The sequence below is a fragment of the Symphalangus syndactylus genome, chromosome 22 (genome assembly GCF_028878055.3).
Source record: "Symphalangus syndactylus isolate Jambi chromosome 22, NHGRI_mSymSyn1-v2.1_pri, whole genome shotgun sequence".
Classification (NCBI taxonomy): Eukaryota; Metazoa; Chordata; class Mammalia; order Primates; family Hylobatidae; genus Symphalangus; species Symphalangus syndactylus.
In genome coordinates this window covers 50,899,167-50,915,221 of record NC_072444.2, presented here as the reverse complement: position 1 = coordinate 50,915,221, position 16,055 = coordinate 50,899,167, and the positions used below count along the sequence as shown (strand labels likewise).

Genomic DNA, 16,055 nt, shown 5'->3' with positions numbered 1-16,055 from the left:
ACTCACATGCATTGTTCTTAATGCAAGAAGCCAGATTTAAAAAATTATGTATTGAACGACTCCATTTATATGATACTTTAGAAAAGTCAAGAAGAATTTTACTTTATGCAAATTAATAAATTTTAACATATGCATACAGATATAGATAAAAGCAATTTGAGCAAATTGTTAACAGTTGTTGAATCCAGACACTATGTATATGGGTATTCAGTTTTTCTGTATGTTTAAACATTTTTATAACGATGAAAAGATTTTTTTTGAATTCAGTTCTTTCATTTTCCTATGCTCAGTAATTTGACTGCTATACTTTTCCCGTTTTAAACACACAATGGGATACTATGCAGCCATAAAAAAGAATGAGATCTTTTTTGCAGTACCATGGATGGAGCTGGAGGATATTATCCTTAGCAAAGTAATGCAAGAACAGAAAACCAAATACTACATATTCTCACTTACAAGTGGGAGCTAAATGATAAGAACTTATGAACACAAAGAAAGCAACAACAGACACTGGGATCTACTTGGGTGGGGAGGGTAGGAGGAAGAGTAGAAAAGATAACTAACTGAAAGATAACTGGACTTAATCCCTGGGTGATGAAATAACATGTGCAATAAACCACCATGACACGTGTTTACCTATGTAACAAACCTCTTGTACCCCAAACCCAAAATAAAAGTTAAAAAATAAAAAACAGTGCTGCTCTGAACACTAAGGTGTATGTATATTTAGCTTTTGTACTTACCACCAAACCTCTTTCCAAAATATTTAATATGAGTTTATACTCCCACCAGCAATGTTATTGGTGTTTTTTTCTTTTTTTGCTAATGTTTGGAATTCTGTCTTTTTCATTGTAGCCATTCTCGTGGAGTAGAATGTGGTTTTAGTTTGTGTTCCCCTAATGACGACTCTGGTTTAGTACTTATTTATGTAGTTATTGGATATGTGGATATCTTCTTTATGAAGTGCCTACTCAAATCTTTTGCTCATTTTTCTATTAGGTCATGTGCCTTTTATTCATTGAAAAAATTTTTTGTATGTTCTGGATATTAATTCTTTGTTAGATATCAGTGTTGCAAGTATCATCTACTCCTTGTTTTGCCCTTTTTCCACTTTTGTTTTTAGATGACATGTAATAATTGTACATATTTATTGCATACAGAGTGATATTTTGATACGTGTATACAATGTGTAATTATCAAATCAGGGTAATTAGCATATCCATCTTTACTGTCTTAATAGTGTCTTTAAATAACCTTAAAAGTACCAAAAATTATAAAATAGATAACCATCTTATTCATGATCTAGATTTAACATTTTTTACATTTTGCTTCAGATCTCTTTTAGAGAAAGATAAATACAATTATGTACATGAATAAATAATACCAACTAAAGTCTAACCCCCTGACTACCTACCCCCTTTCTTCTGGTACCTAGTCACCAATTTTGGAGGGTATTATTCTCATATATATTTTGTAACTTTTTCCAAATATTAACACATATTAGAATTGTTTTAAAAACTTGCATAATTATATATATTTGCAGCTTGCCTCTTTTATCTAAACATGTACCTATGTAGATCTAACATATATATATGCTATTGTGTAATATGAATAAACAATAGCACATTCATTCATTCATCATTTATTCATTTATCCCTCTGTATAATTTTTTACATATGCCACTATTTACTTGACCATTTCTCTTTTTTTGGACGTTTAGGGTTTGTACCAAGTTTTACTATTATAAATGAGACTGAGGAAAAATACATCTTCATATATAACTTTTGATGTTTGGGAAATAATTTCCCCCAGAGAGGCAGTATAACTTAGTTGTTAGAGGTGTGTGTAGATTCTGGAGCAAGAGTAATGGCTAAGTTCATTTCTGGTTTTCTTTCTTAATAGTTTTGTGATTTTGGGCTTCATTTCTTTGAGCCTCAGTTTCCTTATCTATGAAATGGGGCTAATGATAGTATCTACTCATTGAGATAATTTATGTGAAATCCTTAGAAAAATTTCTATATGAATGTTAACTATTATAATTAGACTCATGGGAGTGTGGTTTACTAGGACAAAAATGTGAGCATTTTTAGGGCTGTTGATACATACTGCCAGATCTGATATGATTCCTCAAATTATAATTATACAGTTATCCCAAATAATGGCAGATGAAATCTCATTTTATGTCTCTCTCACAAATGAGATCATGTAAGTAGAGGGGAATAACTCCTAGGAATAATTTTGTATTGGCTGATAAAATGAGCAACTTGATTTCAACTCTGCCCTTATTATGTTGATACTATAAAGAGTGTCTGAATTTCAGGGAGCACACTAGATCCTTTATTTATGGATGTGTTTGTATATCAGAAATAGGAGATAGGACTGTTCGAACTAGTAATCATCCTTTTATATATACTTTTCTTTTTCAGGGCAAAGAACAGGAACATACATTTGTCTTTAGACTGGATCACCCAAAAGCATGCAAACATTTATGGAAATGTGCTGTGGAGCATCATGCTTTTTTCCGCCTTCGAGGCCCCGTCCAAAAGAGTTCTCATCGATCAGGATTTATTCGACTAGGATCACGATTTAGATATAGGTTAATTTTAATAGCTGTTTTATCTATCTTTCATTGCATACAGGCCAAAAAATTTAGGCCAACCTTCTGTTTTTTACAGATATAGTAACTAAGGTAGAGAGGAATAAGGTGGTTTGCCAGAGTCTTCCATTGGCCAAAATAAAATAGAAAAAGTGGTACTGTTATTGGTTATAATTTCTTGAATAGATGGGAAAACAGTAATTGTATGATGGCTTTTATGCCCCTCTGGATATTTACTTTATATATTAACCCACTCCCAGTTTATCTATTTAACAAGAGTTTTATGGACTTTCCACCCACCACTGGATACCATATAGAAAAGGGTTTCTTGCACTGAATGGGATATTAGTCTGGATAACATTTGTGGTTCTTTGTAAACCTGAAGGTCATTATTCTCATGACTCCTTGTTTGTTGTCATGAGTTAGAAATGTTTTGGTTTACTGGAGAGTGGATTATTGGTTGTGAGTTTTCTGCATGCCATGGAAATCAGTTAAAGGAGGAATGGATTGTACCAATAATGTGGCCAGTTGATTGTGTGGAGTTAATAGAAGTAGTATTGTATTCTACTTATATTAAAAGTAAGGAGGCATTTTCTGAACAGAATTTAAATGGAAATCAAGGAGAATAAGACAATAGTCTTAAAAACCATTTCTGGAAAATTATACTGAAAAGTGAATATCACAATTAGAAAAAGTAACTGAAAATATTCTTTTATTTACACACTTTGCACTGAGGAATGTAGATGGGAAAGGGAGGGAGTTTCCATAAAAGGACAGATATTCCAAACTTATTTAATGTGTACTTAGGTGATATGCATGCATACGAGAAAAACAAAACCAACATAATCTGTTGCATATTTCACAAAAGCCTAAAGAGTGAAAGAATGATATGGTAAAGAGAGAGATCAAGACTATTAGTAGTTGTTCCTGTGCGATGAAGTTTAGGATGATTCTTTTAAGGAGAACCTGAATGTAGACTGTCTTATTTGTGTGTGTTTTATTACTGTAGACCTAAAATTTCCCTTACTTCTGTTATGCCTCATTTAGTGGGAAAACAGAGTATCAGACCACAAAAACCAATAAAGCAAGAAGATCAACATCCTTTGAAAGAAGGCCCAGCAAACGATATTCTAGACGAACTCTACAAATGAAAGGTGAAGTGTAACCCTCTTTCAAAGGATTATTTTTCCATGACAATTAATTATGTGCTGGTGTTGTTTCCATAAGAGGAAGTTACCTGAATCTCTTCCTCAGGTCTGTTCCAGTCAACTAAAGTACTTTTCTGGCAGAATCAATTTCATGGGATACACAGACAAAAATTGCCTGTATTGTTAGCAGAGATTCAACTTTATGTTAATCCCAATTCAAATGATAGTCTGAGGTTATGTTCAGTTTTTGTATACAAAACTGTTTCTGTAGAGCAACATATTCTCTCCCTTTTTGACTTACAGATCTCATTCCAAAACATCCCTTAATCTCCTTAGGAATTTTAAAAAACATTTTTATTTATTTGTTTATTTTGAGATAGTCTCACTCTGTTGCTCAGGTTGGAGTGCAGTGGCATGATCTCAGTTCACTGCAACCTCCACCTCCCAGATTCAAGTGATTCTCATGCCTCAGCCACCTGAGTAGCTGGGATTATAGGCATGCGCCACCACTCCTGGCTTATTTTTGTATTTTTAGTAGAGATGGAGTTTTGCCGTGTTGCCTGGGCTGGTCTTGAACTCCTGACCTCAAGTGATCTGCCCACCTCGGCCTCCCGAATCCTAAAAGGATTACAGTCATGCCTGGCCAAAACATTGTCTTGTGATGAATTTTTTTTAAGTAAAATTTATTTCGTATTATAATATTAAGGATTCTATTAAATACTATTTTAAAATATATTCATCATTGTTATACATAGACATTTCCTAATTCATAATTGTTACTGCTGATTAAGATCAATTATATAAGAAAAAGCACTGTTTACTTTGACAAATAAATTAAACCTTGTGTTTGGTTTTAAACTGAATTTGCATTAAAATGCAAATTTAATTTTAAGTATTTCCACTGTCAGAGTCATCACCAGTTGTCCAAAAACAACTGTAATGATCTGATGTTTGGCAGTATTGACTTTTTTATAAAAATGATTTATACTCATAAGTTTTGGTGTGGCTATAAATGAAATATACAGCTATAAATGAATTGTGATGATTTTAAAACCCTAAGTTTTCTCTTGGTTTCCACTGATGATAATTCATAATCAGTCAGCTCACTGTGGAGGCTTACAGATTGGTTCTGTTTAAAAGGAGGAGATATATATGGATTGTATTGCTTTATTTGAAAAATGAAAATAATTGCCATTGTTGACTCTATGATGTGAATCCCAAAACACTTTGGTGAACTGAAGGTTTTTAGATTTATGGTTGGGGCCAAATGTGGTGGCTCACACCTTTAATCCCAGCACTTCGGGAGGCCAACGTGAGAGGATTGCTCGAGCCCAAAAGCTCAACTCTTAGGAGTTTGAGACCAGCCTGGGCAACAGTAGTGAGACCCACCCCTATCTCTACAAAAACATGAAAGACCCTTTCTCAAAGAAATAAATTTATGGTTTTGAAACATGGCTTGTAAAGCAATTAAAGTTTTGCTTTGAATAGTGCAGCAGTTTATCATGTAAGATGAAACTAATGAGGTGTTATCTTTTTTCTTCTGTTAGCCTGTGCTACAAAACCTGAAGAACTTAGGTAAGTAATGTTTTGCAACTTAGGAATTGATATAGAATGTTTGGGATTTATGTAGTTGCTATCATTAAACAAATATTTAAGACCTATCAAAATGTCAGGTTGTCAAAATGTCAAGTTGTCCCTAAGGCACCAGGGATATATCAGGGAATAAATGAACATTAATGCCAGATAAAATTGACATGATGAAAAATTAAAGCAGTTTAAGGAAGTAAAGAATGGGGTCGGGGCAGATGAACCATTCATAAAGAGAATGACATACATTTGTTATTGGCAAGTGGCTGAGGATCTAAAGATAAATTATGATCCTTATACATAAGGAGCACAAAGGAGAAAGGTTGATTTGCAAATAAACAGTTTTCTTCCTGGGATAAATCCCACTTGGTTGTGGTGTATAGTCCTTCTTTATGTTTTATGTTGCTGGATTTCATTAGCCTAGTATGTTTTTGGATTTATGTGTGTCTATTCATCAGAAATATTGGCCTGTAGTTTTCTTATAATGTCATTGTCTGGTTTTTTATGTAGGGTGGGTCATACTGGCTTTACAAAATAAGTTTGTATATGTTCCCTCCTCATCTATTTCTTGGGAAGAATTTGTAAATAATTGGTATTAATTATTTAAATGTATGGTAGAATTCACCATTAAAGCCACCTTTCTCTTTATGTGAAGCTTAAAAATTCTTATGAGAGATCTATTCAGATTTTCTTTTCTTCTCTTTTTTTTTTTTGTTGGGGCGGGGGTCGGGGGCATGCAGGACCTAGCTCTTTCACCCAGGCTGCAGTACAGCAGCTTGAGCATGGCTTGGCTCACTGCAGCCTCACCCTCCTAGGCTCAAGTGATCATACCACCTCTGCCTCCCAAGTAGCTGGGACTACAGGCACTTGCCATCATGTCTGGCTAATTTTTAAATTTTTTGTAGAGATGGGGCCTCCTTGTATTGCCCAGGCTGGTCTCAAACTCCTGGGCTCAAGCAATCCTCCTGCCTCTGCCTCCCATCTTGCTGGGATTACAAGCATGAGCCACAGCGCCAGGCCCTCCTGGATTTTCTTTTTCTTCTTGATTCAGTTTGGGAGTTTGTGTCTTTCTAGAGTTTTATCTCTTTTATCTATGGTATCTAGTTTGTGGGGATACAGTTTGTATTCCCTTTTCCTTTGTATTTCTAAAAGCTTCATAGTAATATCTCCTCATTCCTTTCTGACTTTTAGTATTTTGAGTTTTTTTTTTGTCTTGACTAGTCTAGCAAAAGATTTGTCAATTTTGTTGACGTTTTCAAATAGAAAAGCTTTTGGTTTCATTGATTTTTCTGTTTTTCTGTTTCATTAATTTTTGCTCTATGTTATTTTTTCCTTCTACTTGCTTTAGGTTTAGTTTGCTGTTTTTCTAGTATTTAAGGTGGAAGATTAGGTTATCTGAGATCTTTATTTTTTAACATTTAAAGATACTAAATTTCCTTTCAAGCACTGCTTTAATTCAATAGGTTTTGCTATGTTGTGTTCTTGTTTTTTGGTTACCTCAAATTATTTTCTAACTTGTGATTTCTTCTTTGACTTGTTTGATTACTTAGGAGTGTGTTGCTAAATTTCCATGTATTTGTGAATGTTAAAATTTTATTTTTTTCTAATTTTATTCCATAATGGGTGGAGGACATACTTTGTATGATTTCAATCCCTTTAAACTTACTGAGACTTGTTTTATGGCTCCTCCATATGAGTCACCCATGAAAATAGTTTATGTGTAGTTAAGAAGAGTATATATTTTGCTGTTTCTGAGTGGAGTGTTTTATAGATGTCTGTTAGTTTATTGTGTTCAGATCTTCTGTTGCATTGTTCATCTTTTGCCTAGTTTTAATCCGTTATATTAACAGTAGAGTATTGTAGTCTACAACTATTGTCTATTTCTCCCTTTAGTTCTTTCTGTTTTTGTTTCATGTATGTTGTGGATTTGGGGTAGGTATGTATGTGTTGATAATTGTTATATTATCCTGATGGACTGTTCCTTTTTATCTCTAGTAACTTTTGTTTTAAAGTTGATTTTATTTGATGTAAATATTGCCAGTCCAGTTTTCATATGGTTGCTTTTCCGTGATACAACCTTTTCATCAAGTCTGGAAGTTTTTACCCATTATTTCTCTAGATATTCTTTATGCTGTCTTTCTCTTCTCCTTCTGGAATTCTCATGAACATGTAAGTTGTTACGCTTGATGGCGTCCTACACGTCTCTGAGTCTGTTCGCTTCTCTTTATACGATTTTTTTTTTAGACTACATAGTCTCACTTGACCTGTCCTCAAGCTTACTGATTATTTTTTTAAACCACTTAAATGTTTGTTTCACTGGAGAGAGTATCTGCTTTTGTTTTCAAATTACCATTCTGAAGGTCTTGCTTCTGGTAGCTCCATTAATTAAATTTAATTAATTAATTAATTTTTTTTGAGATGGAGTCTTGCTCTATCGTTCAGGTTGGAGTGCAGTGGCATGATCTTGGCTCACTGCAACCTCTGCCTCCCAGGTTCAAGTGATTCTCCTGCCTCAGCCTCCCAAGTAGCTGGGATTACAGGCACGCACCACCATGCCCACCTAATTTTTTGGATTTTTAGTACAGACAAGGTTTCACCATGTTGGCCAGGCTGGTTTCGAACTCCTGACCTCAAGTGATCCACCTGCCTCGGCCTCCCAAAGTGCTAGGATTACAGGTGTGAGCCACCATGCCCAGCTGGCTCCATTAATTTTAATATTACTTATTATAATGAGGCTATATCTATGGTCTCATATAATGCTTAATAATTGGTATGCATTAGAGTCTCCTAGAATGCCTGTTAAAAGATTCAGACCATACCCACAAATCTAGTTTATTTTTGAATTTGTCTGTACTCTTACATGGCAGGTGTCTCACTAGACCTTTTTCGAAAGCAGTTGGTTATTTTTGGGTATTGAGTATCATCAGCCTCACCTTGAAATGTCCATTTTTTTTCACTTTGAAAGCTGTTAAAGCCAGTCCATGATTAGTGATTGACTATAATAGCACTCCGCTTTTTGAACAAGGACTCCCCTCAAGTTTCTTTAGCTGTCAATAGGCTGTTGAAAATAAATAAATAAATATAACAGGGAGGAAGTGAAATTTCTGTGAAATTCTCTCCATGAAATTTTTATTAGGTAAAAAAACAACATTTTGTGCCTTTTCTGTGCTGTATACTTTTATTTTTCTTGGATTTATTTATAAGCTGTGCTTTTCAGAAAAGTAGAGTAATGGCTGGGAGCAGTGGCTCATGCCTGTAATCCTAACACTTTGGGGGGCCAAGGCAGGCAGATCACCTGAGGTCAAGAGTTTGAGACCAGTCAGGCCAACATGGCAAGACCCCATCTCTACTAAAAATACAAAAATTAGCTGGGCGTGGTGGCGTGCTCCTGTAATCCCAGCTACTCTGGAGGCTGAGGCAGGAGAATTGCTTTAACCGTGGAGTTGGAGGTTGCACTGAGCCAAGATTACACCACTGCACTCTAGCCTGGGTGACAGAGCGAGACTCCATCTCAAATAAAAAAAAGAAAAAGAAAAATGGAGTAATGTTTGAGACTTTTCTGTACCTTTGGAGCTATTTTGTTTATTTAATGGATTATGTCTTGCTTTCTTGAAAAGGAAGCTGGGATATGGAATATTAGAGCTTAAAGTAAAAAGTGAGTACCTGCTAAAGTTAGCAGAAATGTAAACAAAGTATTCAGCAGTGGTACGTAGTTGAAAAATTAAGGCTTTTATTTGCAAAATAGGAGGTTGTTCTTTAAGATGTTCTGAAACACATTTCTGGTAAAATATGAATATATATGGTGCCTGTTTTGGAATTATGATTAACTTTAATGGCTAAATGTTAGTGCCTCTTCATTAGTGATGCTTTTGGCTCTGGAAAACATAACAGAAATGGTATATTTAAGGAATGATTTTTTTTTTAGACTAAGCTTTTAGAAATGAGATGTAGAGGGGGACCCAACTCTCCTGAAGGTTATTGAGCACCACCCATCGCAGTGCTTGAGAAAACCTGAGCTCCGACTGGCATGTTGTATGCCCTTTCACTCTTGCCCTTCCAGTTCTGTTTGTATGAACAGTTTTGCTCCATTGAACCATGGAAAACAGTACTATTTGAAAAGGCACAACTATTTGACCTGAAAAGCTTCTGCAGTTTTGTAAAATGCCCATTTGAATAACAGATTTTTTAATTGGCTAATGTCAGTCACTTTTCTTGTACTGTTTTGGCTCTTAACTATTCTTGTGAGTCATGAATACTATAAAGTATTTTAAGAGGTGATTTTTAAAGGATAGTTGACATTTCAATTGCTAGTACTTCTTATACAGGCTTAATATGCAGTCTTGAAGACAGGAAAGAGGGAAAGAAAAAATGGTAGAGGAAATCAAATGAGTAGAAGGTATACTATGTAAAAGCAAAAAGGGTCAGTTATTGTATGTAGTCCTTTAAAAAGGTAAGCTTGAACTAGGTTAGTAATGAGAAATAATTCAGTAATTCCTTCATATTCATGGAAGTGAAAGAATGTATATAATTATCAGAAAATAATGCTTTCTGCATTTCAAACAATTTAAAACAGGAAGCTATGATTCAATTAACATCACTTATAAGTATTTTGTTCTCATGTTATTCTTATTGATCACCTACTAAAGTTATTTCTAGTTAAAGGAAAAGCTTCAGAGAATAACCAAGGGACCATGGACTAGTAGGTCTAACTTCTATACCAAGCAGGCTGGGTGAGATTTCATTAAGACTTAGGATCATGGGTGTTCTAGGAAGAGCAACGTGGTTAGTAAAAAGAAATTGTGCCTGATGGGTGTAATTTGTAAAATTGCCATGGCAGTGGATCTGCACTAAATTGTTTGTTGTGTGTGTGTGTGTGTGTGTGTGTGTGTGTGTTTTGGAGGGGTGGGGTGGGATTTTTTTGTGTTGTTTTTTTTTTTTTGAGACAGGGTCTTTCCCTGTCACCCAGGCTGCAATGCAGTGACATGATCATGGCTCACTGTAGCCTCAACCTCCTGGGATCAAGCAGTCCTCCTACCTCAGCCTCCAAAGTATCTGAGACTACTACAGGCACACACCCTCACACGTAGCTATTTTTAAATTTTTTGTAGAGCTGGAGGTCTGGCTCTGTTTCCCAGGCTGGTCTCAAAGTCCTAGGCTCAGGCAGTCCTCCTGCCTCGGCCCCTGAGAGTGCTGGGATTTCAGGCATGAGCCACCACGCCTCGCCAATAGTATTTCTTTGAAACGTATTTTGTTGTTGTTGTAATCACTATTATTTGTATGTCGCTAATATTAACTCATTTAGTCGTTCTAACAGTCTCATGCAAATGAGTAACCCAAGGTGTGCAGAATAGACCTAGTGACACAGCTTGGCTTTGAACCCAGACAGTGACAGTGCAAGTTATGGTGACTCAACTTGTAATTGATCTGTAGTTCTTAAAAAAATAGAATATAAAATATGTTCACTCTTCATTCCCCAGCTTTTTAGCAGGGCCTCTCTTCATTCTTAGGTTCTTAACTGATTGGCTTTCATTATCAGGTAGTGGTTTTTTTGCCCTCACCTTGTTAGAAAGGCTTCTGGATCCTCTATTCAGAGGTTGTATTTGAGAGCTTTGCCTGTTTCCTCTTAGTAGAATGACGTGTTGGCTGGTTATAAAATAATATTCTTGATTACTGCTATGGGAGGTCTTTGCCAACCTGATAATTGGTAGTGATTTGCTTTTAAATCTACTCGGGGTACCCGAAGTATTCTTCCTTATCCTTGAAGATTAGTGACTGAACAATAAGGGATTGATTGCATTTCATTTTCTGTCTCATTTTCCTGAAACAGTACTGTCATTAAATCTATAAATTATTTTCTCACTTTCAAGGAGTTTTTTTATATCTATGAATTATTTTTTATATTAGTTGAATTTCTTACTTCAGGGATACCATTTATCCTTGTTTTAGAATGTCTGGCATTAGGAAACTTTTTTTCTCATTTTGTTGTGAGTTATAGTTCATATTTGAGTTTTTATTTTATTGAATTTTTTTTCTGCTGTTCTGTAGTTTCTATTCATTTTTTTGTATTATAGGTTGAGGGTTTTTTCAAGTGCTTTTTGTGGGGATGGCGGGGTGGGGATGGGTACAAACTAAACTGAAAAAAAAATTTTTTTTTTTTTTTGAGATGGAGTCTTGCTCTGTCACCCAGGCTGGAGTGCAGTGGCGCGATCTTGGCTCACTGCAAGCTCCACCTCCTGGGTTCACGCCATTCTCCTGCCTCAGCCTCCTGAGTAGCTGGGACTACAGGTGCCCGCCACCACGCCCAGCTAATTTTTTGTATTTTTAGTAGAGACAGGGTTTCACCGTGTTAGCCAGGATGGTCTTGATCTCCTGACCTCATGATCCACCCACCTCAGCCTCCTAAAATGCTGGGATTATAGGCGTGAGCCACCGTGCCTGACCTAAACTGAAAATTTTAGAACGTATTTATAAGTCATTTGGAGAGGAAGGTGTACACGCAGAAGTTTCAAACTTTCTAAACCTTTTATACTAAGGCCTTTTGAGTTATAAAATGCTGAGTTGTTGCCGACACTGGGAAATCTTGAGGGTAGGAATATACAAAAGAAGTGACAGATAAGTTTATGTGGGATTGTGTTGCTGTCTTTGTTAGGCCATCCTTGACAGCTGTTGTCCAATGAATAATCATTAGTTGTGAAGTATACCTCTAAAGCATGATTAAAATATAGGTATATGGAAACATCAAATGAACAACTATAGAAAAGCAAGTATTTGCCCATAAGAACAAATGTTTTTGGGTATCTGACATTCTTAGTTTTAGGTACTAGCAGTAGTTTTATTCTTTATTTGAAACAAAACGTTAATATCTTTAAAATAAATATTTTATTAGTGTATGTGTAATCTTACAAAATGAAGTCCTGAAATTTCATATAGGGTTTTTAATTGATTTTTTTTCCCATTACAGTGTTCACAATAATGTTTCGACCCAAAGTAATGGCTCCCAACAGGTAAGACAATACTAAGCTTCTAAAACACTGGATCACCCGTTAATTATGGTAACAGTAGTAGTATTGATTGGATTTTCATAGTGGTGTATGTAACCCTGCACAAATTATGTGCATTTTCTTTTCCTTTTCCCTTAAGTGATTCAGTAATAACTTCCTGTTATTTTATTCTCTAAGATTTTTTAAAGGAAACAGGTGCTCTATAAAACATTTTATGTCTCTGTGAATCCAAGAACGTAATTTAACTGACTACTAATATTTCATTCATTAACTATCTCTAAGGTGGGTATAAAATTCAAGCATTTGTATACATTTTAATTGTTGGCTTTGTAAATAGTACTCCATTTTAGTATTTGTTGGTGAAGAGATCTGTTATCTAGGCAAAATAGATAATTTTTATAATTTTTGTCCAAAGGCTTGGGGGATGAGATCTGCCCTGCTTGTGAGTCCTTCCATTTCCTCTGCACCTGTGCCAGTGGAGATACAGAATCTTCCACAGAATCCTGGAACAGACCAGCATGACAGGAAATGGTTTGTTAATTCCTTAAACTAAAATAAAATATTGCCTAGTTAATTGTATTTGGAATTCCAAGCCATAATCTTAAAGTACTTTAAATATGATTGAAAGCAAATTATTCATATTTGTGAGCTGCAAAGCATATTATTAAATAATCATATTGAGATGGGGAAAATAAGGATGTTGGTGATAAAGGGAGTGCAGTTGTCTAAATGAAGACCATCGGACAGCTGTCCTTACTTATTATTTATTTGAAACAAAACATTAATACATTTAAAATAAATCTGCTCTTATTAGCTTGATGTGGTAGTGGTGGATGATTCTCTGCTGAAAAAGACAGTAGAATATTTTCCCAGGTCTGTAAGGAAAGTATATCCACTACATGTTATTCCACACAACATGATGCTACTTTGAATGTGTTTTTCTCATTAAAGACGAAAGGTAAAGTCAGAAGCAAAACATGATTAAAATCTGATAAAGCATGAGATACCCTAAGGAGACTGAGAGAGAATCTGATGACAGGAAAAAGACACTTTAATTATTTAAACTTCCAGGTTCTTTTTTTAGATTAATAGTAAATATACAAATATGGATACTTTGTGTCTTATTGGAGTTAATCACTTGAGTTTATCCTTTCCCAAATAAATATATGTGGCTTGGTGGGGGCTCCTTGGGGATTATTTGATTCAGTGGTCATGTTGGGTGTATCACCTGTTCAAGTTATTTGTCTGTTTGTGAAATTTGATAATTCATAGGATTTTTCTCTTTTTCTCTTGCTCTTAGTTTGTTTAGTACCTGAAATCTAATGCATTTCTGTGGTGATCTCAAGGTTTTGGTCAGCTTTCTGTGCAGCCAGTTCTTCCTTCATGGTGGTGGGTCAACAGTGGTTGGTGATTATTTTCAGTCTTTGCTATGTAATTATTTTTCACTGTTATTTTGGCTTAACTAACTGCAAGGTGCTTGCTCTTGATATTTGGGCATATTTTTACTTCAGTTCCAAATAACTTGCGATTAGTTTATAAGATTGAGTTCCCTTCTCCCCCGGCCCCATTTTCTCCTTTTTATTTTCTTTCTACATGGGTGTATGGTGGTGATACTTTGTGTATATTTGTGTGCATCTGGGTACACACTTAAAAGTTTAAAGAGCGAGGCTTATAAATGTCAAATTTATTTTTAATAGTCATTTTTAGAAAGTTTCTTCAATTTCTTATGGAAAACACAGCTCCTGTAAGCAGTTATGTTTTATCTCATTGATGTTACCACCAAGTTCTGTTTGCAAGGAAAAATAGTACTGAGACTTCAGCTGTAAAAGAAGTGTCTTTTATGTGTTTGCCTTTTATGTTAATATGGAGTGAGAGTCTGATTAGTTGACATACTATATTACGACACTGAATCTTTGAGTTTTTCCATATTAATAGGTACATATTTAAATCTGTTTGATTTTATTTGTTAGGTGCTACTTGGTTTCTTTGATGCATCCTTTAGAAAGAGCATTGAATTTATTAAATTTTAAGGAAAATGAAAAATTTGGAGCTGTGTGTTCTCCTTTCTTTATGTGGTTGTGCTGAGACCTCCTTTGCTGAAATAGAGTAAAGTCGTGCTCTTTATAACATAATAAGCCTCAGTGTAGGTCAACAAGGGCATGGAACTGAATATAGAGCTGGCATGTTTTGGAGATAATGGACTCTCCCGCCTTAATTTCAAATGTGTTCTGCATTTCATTCTTTTTTCTGCATGCTTTGATTCTTGTTAATGCTTTCAAAAGAATATAAAGCAGTCCTCCTTTAGAAAGTGATAAATGGTTAAAATTTGGAAATGCTTCCTATGTTTGAACAATTGGGCAGAATAATGGACCATTCTATTTCTGGCAGATAACTTTCAACCAATTTAATCTAAACCTACTCCCTGTTCAAGTCTTCAGCATTTTTTTGCTGGTATCTTTTAAATGACACCATTATTAGAGCAAATGATTTGGCATATCAGTGGCTTAGAATAATCAAGTATTTAAAATTTCACGTTTTGAGGAACAATTCATGTATTGTAAACCCATAAATCATTTGTAAGCAACAACAGAAACAAAACTGAATAGTGTTTAGAAAATCTTGCATTGGTAGGGGAGAACATAAACCTAATTTAGTTTTCTAAATTTTTAGGACCATAACTTGAGGGTTGTGATTTTTGTGAGCCAGGTCTGATGAACAAATTGTATTTCAGTTAAAACAAAGATGATTTTGTTATAAAAAAAGCCTTCCAATTTTGTTTTGAAAAATTATTTTAGTTAATTTATTTTCAGTTTCCCTAAGGGATAAAGGTGAAGATTAATGTTTTGGTTGAGTTAGAAAGATAACACTTATTAAAAATGTATTTTTGCACATATTTTATATTTGGGGTGGTATTTTCCTTTGTAGTTATTTTAAATATGTGCTGCCCTTTCTGCCATGTCACAAGACTTTGATTTTCTTTCTTTCTACTGGAGGACTCTTATCAGTTCTAACCAAGAACTGCATGTATGCATGCTTCACTCTTAGAATTCTGTAGGCCTTTTCTATAGCACTGTAATAAAAGGTGCCTAATATGCTTACTAAACTACTTCTTGGAGAGGGTGTATCATCTCATCACATTATCTGTACCTGTTGAATTTCATTTTGAGGTCTTGTGAACTTTGATTATATAAGGAGCAATGATTCTCTATTGCTAATTGGGAACATTGATGTAAAATTACATGGCCTCTGAAGGTAGATTTTTTATTTTTAGTGCTCTTTCTGAATTTTGTTTCTTGGATTTCAGTTCTGTGAAATCCCATAATTTGAGGAAGAATTTTCACAGTTTTCCTTTTCCATGTATGCTTTTGTCCTTATGTAGAGTTCTTTTTTCAAATATTTGAAGTAAGTAGATTATGAATATTTTTTTCTTCTGATTAGAACCCCTAACAACATTTCTGCTTTTAATATTAGTAACCACATCAGGGACAGATACAGTGCCTTGCTTTCTGAGAATTTCTTCTTTAATTCACTTAACTGACTCAGGTTACTTACATGTATTTCCATATTGGTATTTTTCATTACATGTAACTTTGTGGATTTCCCCCACTTTGTTATTCTTGAATGTTATCATTGCATGGAGTAGATGTTGGTAACTACTCATAGCAGCGGTGCATGCTAGTCACATTACCTTTCACCTTTACTATCTCTTACACATCCATTTTC

At 34.9% G+C, this 16,055-nt stretch overlaps 1 protein-coding gene across 6 annotated transcripts in view; it reads left to right on the top strand.

The window, feature by feature from the left end:
• Positions 1–16,055, top strand: part of EPB41L5 (erythrocyte membrane protein band 4.1 like 5) — a 174,966-nt gene that overhangs the window by 73,276 nt on the left and 85,635 nt on the right. For all 6 annotated transcript variants that reach the window (XM_055261069.2, XM_055261067.2, XM_055261068.2 and 3 more), the window contains exons 12-16: positions 2,427–2,596; positions 3,644–3,750; positions 5,292–5,319; positions 12,293–12,335; positions 12,748–12,863. In XM_055261069.2, coding sequence (XP_055117044.1) covers positions 2,427–2,596; positions 3,644–3,750; positions 5,292–5,319; positions 12,293–12,335; positions 12,748–12,863 — 464 coding nt within the window. The remainder of the gene's footprint in view (positions 1–2,426; positions 2,597–3,643; positions 3,751–5,291; positions 5,320–12,292; positions 12,336–12,747; positions 12,864–16,055) is intronic.